General features: G+C 34.7%; 2 protein-coding genes across 7 annotated transcripts; one reads left to right on the top strand and one right to left on the bottom strand.

Moving 5' to 3' along the window:
* Positions 1 to 7,795: 7,795 nt before the first annotated feature.
* Positions 7,796 to 9,649, top strand: LOC131429659 (zinc finger protein 84-like). Of its 2 annotated transcripts, none has more exons than XM_058593933.1 (3): positions 7,796 to 7,970; positions 8,033 to 8,177; positions 8,235 to 9,649. In XM_058593933.1, the coding sequence occupies exons 1-3, from the start codon at positions 7,955 to 7,957 to the stop codon at positions 9,631 to 9,633; spliced, it is 1,560 nt and encodes a 519-aa protein (XP_058449916.1). In that variant the 5' UTR covers positions 7,796 to 7,954; the 3' UTR covers positions 9,634 to 9,649. The 2 variants fall into 2 exon arrangements, with proteins under 2 accessions (XP_058449916.1, XP_058449915.1); XM_058593932.1 differs by having other exon boundaries at positions 8,026 to 8,177.
* LOC131429660 (5'-3' exonuclease PLD3-like) lies at positions 9,643 to 11,927 on the bottom strand. 5 transcript variants are annotated; one of them, XM_058593938.1, is made up of 9 exons: positions 11,819 to 11,927; positions 11,495 to 11,554; positions 11,372 to 11,436; positions 11,153 to 11,320; positions 10,946 to 11,091; positions 10,584 to 10,876; positions 10,389 to 10,523; positions 10,195 to 10,334; positions 9,643 to 10,121 (listed from the first exon to the last, which is right to left on the bottom strand). In XM_058593938.1, the coding sequence occupies exons 1-9, from the start codon at positions 11,822 to 11,824 to the stop codon at positions 9,704 to 9,706; spliced, it is 1,431 nt and encodes a 476-aa protein (XP_058449921.1). In that variant the 5' UTR covers positions 11,825 to 11,927; the 3' UTR covers positions 9,643 to 9,703. The 5 variants fall into 5 exon arrangements, with proteins under 5 accessions (XP_058449921.1, XP_058449917.1, XP_058449920.1 ...); XM_058593934.1 differs by having other exon boundaries at positions 10,584 to 11,091; XM_058593937.1 differs by having other exon boundaries at positions 10,584 to 11,091; positions 11,716 to 11,925.
* Positions 11,928 to 18,577: the final 6,650 nt, after the last annotated feature.

Here is an 18,577-nt window from a genome sequence, read left to right as displayed (position 1 = left end):
TAGTTCGAAGTAACGACACCAACACCAATGAAGTAGTGATCAACAGAACCACGTGTGTTAAGGATCTCGGTGTAATTCTCGACGAGCAATTGTCTTTCAAGCAGCATATCAACTTTATTGTAGCAAAGGCATCTCGTAGTTTAGGATTTGTAATGAGAATAGCAAAACATTTCACAGACATTTACTGTTTTAAATCTCTATATTGCTCACTCATTCGTACAACGCTCGAGTACTGCTGTACGATATGGAACCCATATTACCTTAACGGCTCCTACCGAATAGAATCAATACAGTGCAGATTCGTCCGTTTTGCTCTTCGACAGCTACCTTGGAATAACTCTAACGAGTTGCCTAGCTACGAAAGCCGTGGATTATTGATTGGACTCGACACCCTTGGCATTCGACGTGATTTGTCCCGTGCTATGTTGATCGCCGACATGTTGAACAATAAAATAGACTGCGCTGCACTGCTCAGCGAAATTTCATTAAATGTACGCAGTAGAGCTCTTCGGAATAACGTCTTTCTTCGATGCCTCTTAGCCGTACGAATTATGGATATAACGGTGCTATTATTGGTCTACAACGAACTTTCAATGGAGTATCTGCCGGATTCGATTTTCACATTAGGCGCAGCAGAATTCAAACGAATTTTTTAAACATACTTAGAAATAGGAATAGTTTTTAATCATTGGGACTACACATTGTCTGTTGATTACATGTAAACAAATAAACAAATTTTGTATAGCGTGCAGGGTTGCCATATTTAAAGCTATATTAACTTGACTTAATTGTTTACAAATTAAAAAAAGGTAATATAACTCCGGAACCGGAAGTCACATTCAAATGAAATTCAATAGCAAGCTATGGAACCATAATACCTTTTATTTGAACCTTAGTTTGTGAAAATCGGTTTAGCCATCTCTGAAAAAAGTGAGTGCATATTTTTTTTCACTTTTTCGGTACATATCATCCTATATCTCCGGAACCGGAAGTCGGATCGGAATGAAATTCAATAGCAGGCTATGGGACTATGAGACCTTTCATTTGAATCTTTGTTTGTGAAAATCGGTTCAGCCATCTCTGAGAAAAGTGAGTGCATATTTTTGTTACATACACACACACACACACACGTACACACACGGACACACACGAACACATACACACACAGACATTTTCTCAGTTCGTCGAGCTGAGTCGAATGGTATATAACATTCGGCCCTCCGGGCCTCTGTTAAAAAGTCGATTTTCACAGTAATTGCATAGCCTTTCTATATGAGAAAGGCAAAACCCTTCTTAATCCACCTAGTGGTGTGATAATGCCTTTCTCTTCTTTCATAACAGTCTCATGAAAATATGTTTCATACTTTTATTAAATAATTTTGGATACTAATTTTGACACCAATTGATTCACATTGATTCGAATAGTTCACAAATACATGCTTCAGTGTTTATGTCACACAGTCAGCATCATTTTTCCAAACTAGTTCTTGACATTTGCGTTGCTTATTTGTATGAGAACAGTGATGCTAATCTAAAAAAAGCCTTCTGAGTCCACTTAGTGGAATTTTCATATATCTTGAAAAATCACCACATGTACATGAAATTTTCGAAATCGAAAAAAAATTGTTGATGCCAAAAGGCTTAGAATTGCATGAAACGTCAAGTTTTAGTGTTATCTCGAAAAAAAATTTTTTAAAAAAATCGACTTTTTGGGACTTAGAAAAAATATCAAGTCCCAGAAAGATGATATTTCGGCATCAAAAAAAATTTTCGATTTTGGAAATTTCATGTGCATGGTGCTTTTTCAAGATCGAAAATTTTCAAACCTTAACCGCCGGGCAGCACCCCTTACGCATGTCCGATTTAGCTCAAATTTTGCATGAGGACATTTTTCGAGGTGCCTAAACTTTCGAGCACTAGCGCTTCACGAAATTAGAGGTGATCCCAAAATATTGGTACCCTTATATATATATATATTTCCGAAATCGAAAAAAAAAAGTTTGATACCAAAAGGCTTAGAATTGCATGAAACGTCGAAATTTAGTGTCATCTCAAAAAAAATTTTTTTTTAAAGTCGACTTTTTGGGACTTAAAGAAAATATCAAAATTTTTCCCCCTATGGTGATTTTTCAAGATCGAAAATTGTCAATCCTTTACCACCGGGCATGTCCGATTTAGCTCAAATTTTACATGAGGGCTTTTTTCGAAGTGCTTAAACTTTTGAGCACTAGAGCTTTACGAAAACAGAGGTGATCCCAAAATGTTGACACCCTTATATATATATATATATATATATATATATATATATATATATATATATATATATATATATATATATATATATATATATATATATATATATATATATATATATATATATATATATATATATATATATATATATATATATATATATGAAAGCGGTAAAAATCAACGTGAATTGTCGGTTACGTCACTTATACCATTATATCTCCGGAACCAAAAGTCACAGCCATTTGGTCTTCGAACTTGATCAATGGTCCGATAATAGCTTTCAAACGGTCCTAGACTTGTTAAAATCGGTTGAGCCATCTCCGAGAATCTTGCGCGGTTAAAAACAACACGTTTTGTCGGTTACGTCATTTATACCATCATATCTCCGGAACCAAAAGTCACAGTCATTTGATCTTCGAACTTGATCAATCGCCCGACAGTAGCTTTCAAACGAGTTTGTTAAAATCGGTTCAGCCATCTCCGAGAAACTTGCGCGGTAAAAATAGCTTCGAGTGCACACACACACACACATTTTCCGATCTCGTCGAACTGAGTCGAATAGTATATAACACTATGGGACATCAGCATATCACGTGGAAGTGTTCACATATGATCGAAATGATATCGTTTGACAGTCAAGTTGTCATATTGAATGTTTCCATTAGGAGTAAGATCAATAATATTGCTTTTCTCTCCTACAATTCAATCAATAATTGAAGTCTTGCCTTTAATGGTCTCCGAACGCCAGTATTCGTTGAAAATTCGAAATTATATTGTCACTCTCAATATGACGTTCATAGATGAGTGCGTTCAATGCCATTATCCGTGTTGCTAGTTGCGATTTCTGACAACTCGACATGATATCGTACATGATATCCCGGATATCATGCCAAAATGATGATATGCGTGAAATATATATCAAATTGTATGGGATATCATGTGATATCGCACATGATATCATCGGATATCAAGTATATCCATATATCACTGGATATCAGCGCTAATGTGAACATACTATGAAACGTAAACCAAAAAGCGAAGCACCATCGCGAGTATAAATTTGCCAGTACGAACGTTCGAGCAAGCATTATCGAACCAAGAACCGATGCTGATGGTGAAAGAACCGATGCTTTAGTTTGTGGGCCTGTAGCGGTCCTTACATGAGAGGACGTCAAAAGGTGAGATAACTAAGTGCTCACAAATTCATATTTTATAACTCCCCGTGAGCCTACACTAAGAAAAAAACCATAGTAACCGTAACCTGTTTTTCATCGTCATTTCAACTATACGCTTAAAAAGTGTCAAGAATCATGATATATGACTATTCACCATTTGTATTGTATAAATTACTAGACAACAAAGACTACGACTTGACTAAACTATTTGTATTTATGACTTTTCTGGCATGGTCATCCTGACAATGGTAGTCATCTCAAATATAAGAACAAATAGTTAAAATCACAATTTTTAGTAAGGTGAAATTGCTCTCGAGCCTAGATATAGATGAGAAGTGAAATAGTTATTGCTACTAGTAAATATGTTCACAATATAATAATGTTACCATAAATAGATACATGGTTTCAAAGACGGTTATGAAGTTTGAAAACAATATTCATGTAGTCCATATCAACAGAATTTATGTAGTAAGCACATTATCGTATAGTGTTTTTCAACCTACTATGTATTACATTTGTGCTGACTATACAAATTGTCAATGAACGGGTGTACTGTTATTGTCACATAAAGTTACAATTTAGCAGAAAATTTCGTACATGGGTAACACATCAGTGATGGATTTGAACAAAATATTCTATATTGTGACTGTGTACTTTGGTAGATCTTGCAGGTAGGTAAAGTTTGTAGCCTTACTAGTTTCCGTCGTTGAAATTCAATTTTTCAACAATCTTTCCGGCAACGGTTATGTTTTCCAGTGAATTCAACATCTCGTATACGGTTTATTATTCATTATCGGTCGCTGTAGAAACAACATCAAGCGATTGATGGAATTGATGGATTGAAGGAAGATTATCATTTGATTCCCGGATACAATTCGCTCGAATCCGACGGAAAATCGCAGGTTGGTATCGAGGTTTGCATCTGGACTTGGCTAATAATTTCTTTCCTGCTGCCAATTCCTGCTTCAGGAAAAACTTCACCGGACAGAGCCTTGGATCAACTGATGCTATCAAGCAATGCTAAGCAATATTTCACCAGGTATATTATCATTTGATTTGATGCTAAAATAAAATAGAGTTCAATGAAATTATTTTGTTGTTCTTATTTTAGAATTTAAATTCATAGAACTTTTCAACATTAGCTCATGTTTTGCTGATCTTCAGCATTGTTGAATCAACCACTGCTTTTAGTTTCAAAATAACTAGAAGTGAAATGTCAAAAATACCATGACTCTGGTTATAGCAAAAACTACAATGTAAAAAAAATATTCGGTCATGGTTAGGCTAACCATCTCAATCGTATTAGTTATTCATACAATACACTGTTCAATATTACTATTCTAGAGCCGATACCATTCATAGTAAACATGAACTTGACTATTGTTGAAATCATCTGATTTCGTAGTCGGCTGAAAACCACTATACGCTCATGGTCAAGTTGGCCCTCTATATAGTAACAGTTACCATACTATTTTTCTGAGTGTATGATGACATTTAGTCAATATAACGGCGTCGACTGGGTGCTATCGACTTCTGCGTTAGTAGCAGAATGAGAGTGTGCGAATTGATGTGTGTAATAATTCATTTAAAACGCGAAAATTATTGAAAATACTTTAAACAGGTCATGTGTTTCGCCTTGACATCCTATTGATGAAAACCATTTGCAGCATTCCTTGCAATTCATAATTTAACATTTTGCATATCATCCTATTATAATTTGACGGGTAGAATTTTGAAGTTTTTCAGAATGGGTCTTACAATTTCTAGCGTTTTAACTAGGCTTTTCGGAAAAATGAGAATGAGCGATCATAGGGTGGCTCAATATGATAAATTGAAATTTTATCGAATTTGCAAATTCGATGTTGATTAATTGATGAGTCAATAGCAATTGAAATTGAGTAATTTTTGACATTTCCAACAAGCGTAGGGTGCCTAATAGAAAATTATAAAATAGAAATTTTTTTGACTTATGTCAATTCGATGCTCTATTGATTGGTGAATCAATATCAGTTCTAATTCGATAATTTTTCACATTTTCAGCAAATGTAGGGTGGCGCAATATGAAAATTTGGAAATTTTTTGACTATTGTTATAATTTAATAATTTTGGACTTTTTCTGTGACCGTACACTGAAATGAAAATCTTATTTATATTCATTAGATTTGTCATATGAATCATATACAGAATATAATTCATAGAAATTATATGGAAACTTATAATCTTTATTTAATGTGTACGTAAAATCTAACTGGACGTTATCATAATGAAAGTTATAAAAATATCCCATATAATTTATATGGAAATCCGATGAAAGTCGTGAATAGTTGTGTCCTCGATATTCATCAACTGCTCCAGACCATTTTTTTCAGGAAGTTCCGCATCTCAATGTAATTTTAAATCGCTGACACGACACGACGCTCATCCAACTTCGTTCAAGGATATGCGTTAACGGACCATGAAATATATATCCGGTACATTTCATTACTCTATCTGTCTAGTAAGATTCATTTTTTTTATTTTCAGTCTCGGGATCTCACTTCTCTTTCGCAAATATCATGAGGTGCTCCCTTACCGAATGGAATACTAGTAAAGCTTGAATCCTCAAAGAAAAGTAGTAGTTGGCAATTATCTGCTATTTGTATGACCTCCATTGAAAGTTATATATATATATATATATATATATATATATATATATATATATATATATATATATATATATATATATATATATATATATATATATATATATATATATATATATATATATATATATATATATATATATATATATATATATATATAAATTTTATAAAACTAGTCATATGGTATATATGTATATATGAACCTATCTAAATAAATTCGAAGTGAATATAATATGCGCTTCATAAATTGTTCCAATGTATGTTGTGCGGATATCTAGTAATGGTTATAAGACGCGCCAATAAATTTGACTCAGACTGGAAATTTCATTCGTTATATGGAAATCCTGTAAAAATAACGTTAAGAAGAGTTTTATGTTTCATAAGATTATCTCATATATTTGACATGATGTTGAACACATCTTGTAACTATTATTGGAAATGCTAATTTTGCAAAATCATTAGAATATCATATAATGTGAAAAAGAAAATTCAGCTCAGTGTAGAGTGGTGCTGTTTAGAAAATTAGGAATTTTTTTACTAATCTCAATTCAATGCTCTATTGATTGCTGAATCAATAGCAGTTCCAATTGGAAAATGTTGGACATTTCCTGCGAGCGTAGTGTGGTCCTGTTTAAAAAATTGAAAATATTTTGGCTTGCAGATTCAAATTACCACAATCTGTACGGCTAGCAAGCCGAAGCTGGTTTCGTCCGAGACGTCAGTTTAAATATTACACATGTGTTTTGCAAGTAGCATTAACGTTACGTATGCCTGGCTTATGTTGAACCGTCAAATCGCGCTGGCAGTTCAACATAAACTGCTACGCACTGATGAGTCTAAGACGAAATCAAACTCAATTCAAATTTTATTAAATCGTGACCAAGGAAATGAATCTCTTGGCTTTTCAATTTACTACCTTTCCTTCAAACAGATTTAGAACTGATACACTGAAGAAGGTTGCAAATAGCACACCGAAATACTGGTATCTATGTCTGTTACTATCTTGTGACATTACTGGCGAAATAGCAAAGATTTTTTTATATATAGTGGAATTAAATGGCATATTTTTTTCTTTCTAAATCGATTTATGTTAATGCTAGATTTTTCGTCATTAAAATAAATCAAACTCCCCACTTAGAAAAAAACGTTCAACGGTGGTCCTTCACTGGTCCAATACGTTAGATCATTGGTCCAATGAAAGTCCAATCAATCGTTCAACGGGAGGCCAACACGGGACCTTCGTTTGCCGATTTTGAAACAGACCGTTGAACCGAATGCCATTTTTTCGTTCAACAAACCCGGCAGACAGAGGTCCATTGTTGAGCCATTTTTAACATGAGGAGTTGAAGCCCCGTTGCACTAGTTTTACTGTAGAATTTCTGAAGTTTTTTCCATTTATTTGTTTAAACTAACAATACATACCTGCACAATACTTCTACTTCACGTAGAATAACAACAAATTTTCTTTCTATGTAAAGGTAACACTTAATTTTCACACTATTTTTGCAAGACAACCGTTCCAGCAAATTGAACGAATATTTCGGGCAATATGTCGTTCAACAAGCGCTCAAAAACCAACAAAATTGAACGGCCTGCTGAGAGGGTCATCGAGTTGGATTGCATTTGTGGTGGTTAATATGCTTTCAGTAGCCCCAAAGGTGGTAGTCCTAATCTAGTGTTGTATATCTATTATAAGAATGAAATAAACGAAATATGGTATAGAAACGTCAATTGTCAAAATAAGTTTGTTTACAATTGTTTGTAACATTGGATTTCGATAATGAGCCGTTGCTGGATTTGTGGCAATTTCGGTTCTGCTGAAACCATGATCCTTTTCTCGACTCCTGTTTTCGAAGGGCAAACTGCTACTCAAATAATTCATGAATGTTTCGGGCTAATAGTGAGTATAATCCTAGATTGGTGTATATTTTTGAAATTTCAAAAACATTTCACAGTTATCAGAGTACGAAGAAATCAATGAATGCTGTTCTTGCTGTAGAAAGGAAATTATATCCGCTTTGGTTCTAGTAAAGAAAATACGCGAATCATTACATAGGCTACAATGCACTTCATTGATAATGGAAGAAACAACTAAGCTGGAAATTGTGTAATTTTCTATTTTCAATAGTATGAATAAGATTAAAATAGAAACATATCTTTTTAGAGAGCCTACAGACAGAACAATAGTTTCCGTCTTTATTGCTGAAACGAACATCAAGACTGAAGAAGAATGCTTAGAATTATACGATGGCAGCACTAGAAAAAATGCTCCTAACACTCCAGTACCAAAAAAAAATTTGATGGACGATTCTGATTCTTTAACAAATTCTCGATCAGATAATGGTTTATGCCAGAAGTCCCCAAAACACAGTAACATTGGAAAAATAGATACTCCTATAATTCAATCAGATGATGAAAATTATGCATCGTCGAGTGACTCTGACGACACGGATACCGAAGCTGATGAAAGCCAAGAGAAAAAACGACTCTATTATGGTGTCAAACCGAATTCCTTGCCCAAACGTTGCTGCGCTTGTAAAAATTTACCCTTGGATACACCGGAGAAAGTTGTGGAACATTCTATCAAATATCATTCTAAACTGCGTATCGTAAATTCGAAGGATTATACAGACAAAATATTTGAATGTTTGGTGTGTTTCATGCGCTTCGACAATAAGAAATCATATCTCCAGCATCAGCGAAAAATGTACGTTGAAATGTTACATCCATGCAAACAGTGCGATGAAGAATTTGCTAATTTCTATGTTCTTCAAAAACATATGAAAAACAATCATCAACGAAAACTTAAAATTCATGAACTCGAAGAAATGCGTACGAAAAGCAATATTTGTTGCGGTTGCCGTGTTAAATTTGGATCTCAGCATGAACTGAAAGAGCATGCAAGAAATGTGCACCTGCCTCAACGCGAGCAAAATTACAACAGTAATACGGTTGAATGCGATGTTTGTTACAAAAGCTACAAATCAGCCAAATATCTCAAAGATCATCGTTTGCGGTTTTTCAAGAAGAAAAATCTAATTTGTTCTCAATGTGGTCGAAGTTTTCGAGAAAGATCGCAGCTAGAGGGTCACGAAGATTCCCACCGTAACGTCCGTAAATATGAATGCCCAATATGCCAAGCAAAATTTTCCATGAAAGCATCTTGGCAGGTACACGTAAAATATCATGATGCTCAGGAAAACTTTCATTGTGAGTATTGTGGAAAAGGTTTCCGCAAGAAAGGTCTAATGAAGGCTCATTTACGCATTCATTCCACGGATAGGCCACATAAATGCTCTATGTGCCCTTTGACTTTTACACAGAAAAACCGACTGAATTCACATATTCTTGAGCATTCCGGTCTCAAATCATTCAAGTGTAGTCATTGCTCTGCATCATATGTTCATCAACGAGCCCTAAGGAGACATGTTCGAGACAAACACGAGGGAATACAAAGTTTCAAGTGTACATTTTGCCCCAAAGGGTTCATTGAGCAAAAACCACTTTTAATACATTTGAAAACACATGAACGTAGTGAGGAGGCCACTTTCTCAAAAAACTAATGAACAGTATTATATTCGTGGTACGCATTATATTGCTACAAATGTGAGATACGTAATAAAATTATTCTTACTAATCCATTCTGACAGCGTATTTGCTGCTCCAATCTCTATCGAAAATAGCCTGCAGATCACTAACCATAGTTCCATTGGTTTCAAAAGTAGACATCACTAAACCAATCCCTGCAGTGTTGATGAAGTAGTCTCCTGACCAATTGGAAGTGCCAATATAGGCAGTATTATCTGTGACCATATACTTGTTATGATTTACTCTGCCGTATGGAATTCTGTCTTGATCATTATTGGCGGGAACTATGAAACGTTTGACCTCAATCGTTACTCCTGGGATACTGTTTGACAATGCCTCAATTGAATTAAGAAAGTATTGTTCAGATTTTCGTGAATGTTTCCAGTGCGAAATAAGCAGTCGCACGGTCACCTTCCGTTCAATAGCTGCTTTACGAAGAGCGTCATCGATTATCGGCCAATATCTGCAAATAGGAAATGAATGTGTATGAAATGAGAATTCGATAGTATTATAAAAATGTTGTTCTTTTCACTCACTGTGATTTAGCTGTATACAGAGTAAGAGGAAAGTAATCCATCACAGATATGTGAATAAATGTTTCTGCAAGTCCTATCACATTGAGTATTGCATCCAGATCATTTGTGCGACCCTGTGTTGACATAGGTGGTGGAGAGCTCTTCAAAACAAAAAAGAAAATTAGGTTGACCTCAATTTCTGCCAAAAATCTTACCGCAAAATATGTGTCCACTTTGAATTTGTTGTTAAATTGAACCGAAAGCGCATTGTTTGCATTATATTTGGTTGCATAAGCTTCAGGCCATTGAGACGGAATTTGTGCATTGGGTATTCCCATGGCCCAGTATACCTACCAATATTAAGAAGTTTAGTTTAAAACTGACAGCTTACGAATTGTGAGAACCCATACATCAAATATTTTTGCTATATCTGTAGCTAAGCAAGAGCAATTAGTTGCTAAAACGCCAAGTTCTTTAACCTGGGTCAACGATCGCCAATCCATGTTCGCGCTTCCCACATAAAAATGAGTTCTATCGATAGTCCACACTTTTGTATGTAGAACTCCTCCTCCAAACAATCGTGGGAAATCAACTGACCGCACTGTAGCTGCATTTCTCTTCATCAAAATATCCGTTTCGATACTCGGATTAGCAGAGGTTGGTGCGCTCTGAACTATTTTAATCGCAATTTTACCATTTAATCCTGTTTCAAGGAGAGTTTTGAAAATATCTTCTCCTTGCCATGCACTCGAATGGTTATAGACATCTTCACCTTTCATTGTCCAATAGAACGATCCTATTTCAATGGTATGTTCTGCTAAACCTATCAAAGATTTCCATGCGTCATAGGTTGACATAAATGTTGGACTACCTTTAGGATATATTAATCCTTCCGGTATGCTTTCTACTATTTGTATGCTAAAAATATAATTCGAGAGTATATCTATAGTTTAATCGTGTAACTGTTATCAACACTAACTTGCATCCTTGATCACATATATCCTTTTTTAGTCGATTTGTCCTTGCTCTTAAATAATACAATTTTTCATTCTGATCCAGCAAAGGTAACAAAACAACTAATACTATCAAAATAAGCACCATAGAAATCGGAATACACGATGGCCTGCACCATTTTGATAACGATAAACTAAAATTTTTCAGTTTTAAAAATCTGCTTTTCATTCATTTTTTCAATTACCTCTGTTTCTCGTTGTCTTCCCATTCATAATCGTTTTCATTTGAAGAATTAGATCCGCTATGTACCTGTAATATATGTGAGTTTAAACAGAAATTTGTTTTACTGATGCGTTGGATTCCGTACCTTTTTCATTTTGTTTTCATCCCGAGTATCCTGTCCTAACGGCAAAAATGACTGCATTCCCTACTTGCCAAATAAAGACAAAATTAAAAACTATGTTTCAAACACACGGCTTAGGAACAGAACAGCACATATGGCTATCTCATATAGATACAATCTTGCAAATATTACACTACTTAATTATTCAAGCACTAAATAATCAATTTAACCGAAATGTATGATACTTCAAATCATGCACATAGAAGCGAACTAGCTTATCTAGCGTTTTACTTTGTTTTGAGGTAGTCAAACGTCTAGCCTAGCTTCACACTTTGACCGAATACTTGCATTCATTGTACGTATGTGTGTGTGTTTAGCGCAGCGTAAGAAAATTGCACATAAGTATTTATAATTATGCTTATGCAGGTTGTTTCTCGCAGAGCCTGTTGACAGAAGATTGAATACGGTTAGCAGAGACAGAGATGCCAGGTAAAAATTTCAAATGTCTGCAGACAGGGTCTGTAAATCTGAAAAAAAATCTGCAGTCAGCAAGTATGGCTTGCTGGCAGCAATTTCTCTATAAAGTATGACATGCAAAACTGACTTGGCGAGCAAAAAAAAAAAAAAAGGTCGCGGAAATTTCAAATTTTTCTGTAAATATAGATGAAAGTCAGCGAGAATTTCAAAAGTATGTAAAAATCTGCGAGAATTTCAAAAGTCTGCAAAAGTCTGCACAACAAAAAATTTCTGCAGCACTATACCCCAAATCTGCAGATTTACAGACAAATCTGCAGACCTGGCATCTCTGAGCAGAGATGCCAGGTAAAAATTTCAAATATCTGCAGACAGGGTCTGTGAATCTGAAAAAAAATCTGCAGTCAGAAGTATGTCTTGCTGGCAGCAATTTCTCTATAAAGTATGACACGCAAAACTGACTTGGCGAGAAAAAAAAAAAAATGGTCGCGGAAATTTCAAAAATCTGTAAATATAGACGAAAGTCTGTGAGAATTTAAAAAAAATCTGCAAAAGTCTGCGAGAATTTCAAAAGTCTGTAAAAGTCTGCACAACAAAAAATGTCTACAGCACTATACCCCAAATCTGCAGATTTACAGACAAATCTGCAGACCTGGCATCTCTGACGGTTAGGGATGTCGGATTTTTCGATTTACCGATTATTAGCTAAGTTATAACATGTATACACTGAGCAAAATACCATAGTAACCGTAGCCTGTTTTCCATTGTCATTTCAACTATACACTGAGAAAAGAACCATAGTAACCGCAACCTGTTTTTCATTGTCATTTCAACTATACGCTAAAATAGTAGCAAAGAGCATGATATATGACTATTCACCATCTGTATTGTATAAATTACTAGACAACAAAGACTACGACTTGGCTAAACTATTTGTATTTATGACATTTCTGGCATGGTCATACTGACAATGGTAGTCATCTCAAATATAAAAACAAATAGTTAAACTCACAATTTCTAGTAAGGTGAAATTACTCTTGAGCATTGATATATGAGAAGCGAAATAGTTATTGCTACCATGTGAACATGTTCACAGTATAATAATGTTACCATAAATAGATACATGGTTTGATAGACGATTATGAAGTTTGAAAACACTATTCATGTAGTCCATATCAACAGAATTTATGTAGTAATCACATTATCGTGATTTTTTTGTTTTTTAACCGACTATGTATTTCATTTGTGCTGACTATACAAATTGTCAATAAACGAATGTTCTATGTTATTGTCACATAAAGTTACACTACAGCAGACAATTTCGTAACACATCAGTGAATGATTTGAAAAAAATGTATATAGTGACTTATATTGTGCAATTTGGAAGGTCTTGCAGGTGAGTAAATTTTGTATCCTTACTAGTTTCCGTCGTTGAAATTAAATTTTTCAACAATTTTGCCGGTAATGGCTGTTTTCTAGTGAAATCGACGTCCTGTATAATTTTTATTATTCGTTATCGGTCGCTGTAGAAACAACATCAAGCGATTGATTAAAAACGACGAACATCATCCGATTCCCGGATTCAAATCGCTCGAATCCGACGGAAAAAATAACAATATATGGCAGGTGGGTATTGAGGTTTGTTTCTGGACTTGGCTATTAATTTCTTCCATTTCTTCTTCAGGAAAAACTTCACCGAACAGAGCCTGGGATCAACAGTTGCAACCAAGCAATGCTGCTCCGTGTCTACGTTGATAATCAATATTTCACCAGGCACATCATCATAATAAAATTGTAATAATTGCAAAAATAAAATAGAATTCAATGAAACTATTTTGTTGTTCTTGTTCTAGAATTCAAATTCATAAAACTTTTTAACATTAGCTCATGTTTTGCTGATCTTCAGCATTGTTGAATCAACCACTGCCTTCAGTTTCGAAATAACTAGAAGTGAAATGTCAAAAATACCATGGCTCTGGTTATAGCGAAAACCACAATGTAAATAAAGATTCGGTCATGGTTAGCCTAACCATCTCAATCGTATTAGTTATTCATACAATATACTGTTCAATATTACTATTCTAGAGCCGATACCATTTATAGTAAACATGAACTTGTCTATTGTTGAAATCATCTGATTTAATAGTCGGCTGAAAACCACTATACTCGCATGGTCAGGTTGGCCCTCTATATAGTAACTGTTACCATAATATTTTTCTGAGTGTACGCTTAAATAGTAGCAACAACCATGATATATGACTATTCACCATCTGTATTGTATAAATTACTAGACAACAAAGACAACGACTTGACTAAACTATTTGTATTTATGACTTTTCTGGCATGGTCATCCTGACAATGGTAGTCATCTCAAATAGTTAAAATCACAATTTCTAGTAAGGTGAAATTGCTCTCGAGCCTTGATATATATGAGGAGCTGAATAGTTATCGCTACCATGTAAATATGTACACAGTATAATAATGTTACCATAAATAGATACATGGTTTAAATGAAATTATGAAGTTTGAAAACACTATTCATGTAGTCCATACCAACAGAATTTATGTAGTAAGCACATTATCGTATAGTGTTTTTTAACCGACTATGTTTTTCATTTGTGCTGACTATACAAATTGTCAATAAACGGATATACTTTGTTATTGTCACATAAAGTTACAATACAGCAGACAATTTCGTAACACATCAGTGAATGATTTAAAAAAAATGTATATTGTTACTTATATTGTGCAATTTGGAAGGTCTTGCAGGTGAGTAAATTTTGTAGCCTTACTAGTTTCCGTCGTTGAAATTTAATTTTTCAACAATTTTGCCGGTAATGGCTGTTTTCTAGTGAAATCGTCGTCCTGTATAATTTTTATTATTCGTTATCGGTCGCTGTAGAAACAACATCAAGCGATTGATTAAAAACGACGAACATCATCCGATTCCCGGATTCAAATCGCTCGAATCCGACGGAAAGAATAACAATATATGGCAGGTGGATATTGAGGTTTGTTTCTGGACTTGGCTATTAATTTCTTCCATTTCTTCTTCAGAAAAAACTTCACCGAACAGAGCCTGGGATCAACAGTTGCAACCAAGCAATGCTGCTCCATGTCTACGTTGATAATCAATATTTCACCAGGCACATCATCATAATAAAATTGTAATAATTGCAAAAATAAAATAGAATTCAATGAAACTATTTTGTTGTTCTTGTTCTAGAATTCAAATTCATAAAACTTTTTAACATTAGCTCATGTTTTGCTGATCTTCAGCATTGTTGAATCAACCACTGCCTTCAGTTTCGAAATAACTAGGAGTGAAATGTCAAAAATACCATGGCTCTGGTTATAGCGAAAACCACAATGTAAATAAGGATTCGGTCATGGTTAGCCTAACCATCTCAATCGTATTAGTTATTCATACAATATACTGTTCAATATTACTATTCTAGAGCCGATACCATTTATAGTAAACATGAACTTGACTATTGTTGAAATCATCTGATTTATTAGTCGGCTGAAAACCACTATACTCGCATGGTCAGGTTGGCCCTCTATATAGTAACTGTTACCATAATATTTTTCTGAGTGTACTCTTACGTCCAAAAAATGAGAAAAAAATCCTATGTAATAAATAACGGGCAGGCCTTATGCACGCGCGCTCTTTATTTTGCGCTGAGACAAATAAATTCTCATTCTCATAAGACAACCACGCGCATGCGACGTACTTTTGCCGCTCTCAAGAGAACTCTTTGGCACATTTACGTACCGCACCAGAAACTGATGCACGCTTCGTTGTAAAGTCTCATCGCATTCTGCCAAGAGCGAGGCTCAAGCGCTATCGTCGCATGAGATAGCGCGGCGCGCTCGTTTCATGCGATCTACGAGAGGTTTGTATGTTATTTTCATCCTCTTCATCTCTTTCTTTAGGATAGGACACAAGTCGCACGAACCGCTCTAGGCACGAACAAATAATAATAACAGCAGCTTTTACTGTGGCTCACATAGCACACAAGCTGCGCTCATAAAAAATCTCGTGCGCTGTCTCGTGAGACCAAAGCGCACGAGTCGCGCGCAGAAGAAAATGCGATGCTCTGAAATTTCAAGCAGCGCATCCCGTTTCTATGTGCTCCCTACGCGTCTCGTACACGCTTTTGGTTTGCTCTTTTAGTCGGCGCTCACGCTCATAGGATATATATGCGACACACACATTTTCGGTGCGCTCTCGCTGTCGCATTTGTGCACGCATGAGCATTCGGAAGGCCTGATAACGGGTGTAATAAACTTCATTTTCGATGCAAGTGTAAGCATATGTGGGTTTTATCCATAATACTTTTCACACGAGTTTTAACTGTGCTGCATACAGACCAGCATATCGTATGTATTTTATTGTACTTCTAATAAAATGTTCTTGCCTTTTTATTATAAAGTTGAAATTCTTCTAGAGTACTTTCTATAAATTTTAGCATATTGTAACCTGTAATCCACCTGTTTACCCGTTCTATCCAAAACTAGGGGCATTTTTAACACAGACTAACAGACATGACAGTATGAGTAAATTCTTATAAAAAAAATTTTTCGTTATGCACTAGCTCCACCTATATTGTACTGCGCGAACTATTTACTATTTGTACACCCCTTGTGTTATGTAAAAGTTTTTTTACTAGTTGGTTTCCCCTCGTTTGTCAACACCGATCAGCTGCTTGCAGTGATGCCTGATTTCATCAAAATATTTGAAAATGAATCGTTACAATAAATTATTGGATTACGTTGATAATATATTTAACTTTTTCGCGATGTTGGAAGGTAACCATTTATTTGACTCAACGTTGTTCATCTAGACTATTTTTTATTGTGTTGGTAGTTATCACCCGAAATTAAGTGGCGGCAGACCAGAAGCAAGTAAATATTGTAACAAAACGGGTTCGATTTTGTCTTGCGTTGGAGGATGAGAAGTAGGCACAATTATGTATATAGTTTTGGCAATATGTATTAAATCTGTATCCTGCATGAAATTCGCATGGACGTATACAAATCAATACATTATAGGTAATTCTGTATGAATGGCAACTCTGTTGGTAAATGAAAAAATAAACACAGTCTAGATGACAGACAGGATGTTTTTGATAGGGTAACGTGGCGCCATCATGACACATGTGAGTACTGTCCCAAATAAAGGAATATTCGAAATGACCGTTAAAATGATTGAAGAATCTAATTTGAGTGTCCTGTCTGTTAGTCTGTGTTTTTAATATGTAAAGTCGAGCCTCTTTAAACTAGTTTTACTGGAGAATTTTCGAAGTTTTTCCATTTATTTTGTTTAAACTAACACTACATACCTGTACAATACTTCTACTTCACGCGGTATAACAACACATTTTCTTTCCATATGAATGTAACACCTAATTTCCACACTATATTTGCAAGAGAAAAAACAACAACAAATCATTCCAGCAAACTGAACGACTATTTCGTGCAATCCCAAGTAACATTTTTAATATTATTAAATACTTGTAGCTGTCTTCAATGCTACATAATAAATCTTGCAATAAAACTTTAAACTCCACGAAAGCCTACTGAAAACCTCTATAAGAGCATGTTCCTGCAAAGTGGACCATTCTTCATAAGGTTTATAAATCAAAATGAAGAATCAGCATAAACCTGCTTTAAAACTCCAAATTCAAGAAAATTTTGAAACCAGCTTTACGATCAACATTAAATTTCTTTGGATGGAATGAATTCCGCTATGAATAAACTGTCGTTATGATGATATTTTTCTTGACTATGTGTGTCATGTCTACTTTGAATGCAATCAGTAAGAATATATATTTTAATTACGAGTTTGAGACCTTTTCCGAACGTAAAAACTTCATGCGCTTTTATTTTTATCGTGAATGTAAGGATAAAAATAAGAATTATAACTAATCGCCTTGAAATAAATGCGGTTTTTGTGAAAGTCTCCATGATTTATGAAAATTATTTTTTGTGATTCATCGTCATTTTTGTATAAAACTATTCTGTGGCGATAAAACTTGTGCATACGATCTGTAAATGAATCATGAAAGTCCAACATATTTCCTCGTTTTTGCATTTCAAAGTTTATTTGATGTCAATAAATGCTACGGTATAGAGCATCATAATGGCGGTCATGAAATTTCTTTTAATGCAAATTACACTTAACCTAAGCAATATTAAGAGTGTTTGCATGGTTTTATTCTAGTGCAAATTGTTTTATTTTTATTTTATTTTTAGTGTAGGTAAAGGGTTTTATAGAAGCTTTGAAAACTATGATATTACTGGTTAAAAGAGACACTTATTATAGTTGTCATAAAACAGGTAGTGATTGATAAATCAATTTCAAAACTCCAATAAATTATAATCAAAACCATAAGGCATTCGAATTGTTACTTGGGATATGTCGTTCAACAAATGCACAACGACCAACGCTATGTATTTCAGACTTTCAAAGTACACTATACAAAGTAAGTAGTAGTAGCAGACATTTCGTTTTATTTGTAATTGATTACGGAAACATCATGCGACGAGTCCTCAAGAAGAATCACGCAATTAGAAAATATCGAATATCGAAAGGAAATTAAAATTATGCCAAATGAAAATTATACCAAA

The sequence above is a fragment of the Malaya genurostris genome, chromosome 2, assembly GCF_030247185.1.
Source record: "Malaya genurostris strain Urasoe2022 chromosome 2, Malgen_1.1, whole genome shotgun sequence".
Classification (NCBI taxonomy): Eukaryota; Metazoa; Arthropoda; class Insecta; order Diptera; family Culicidae; genus Malaya; species Malaya genurostris.
Note: the sequence above shows the minus strand (reverse complement) of the source record. Positions and strands in the feature narration are given on the sequence as shown.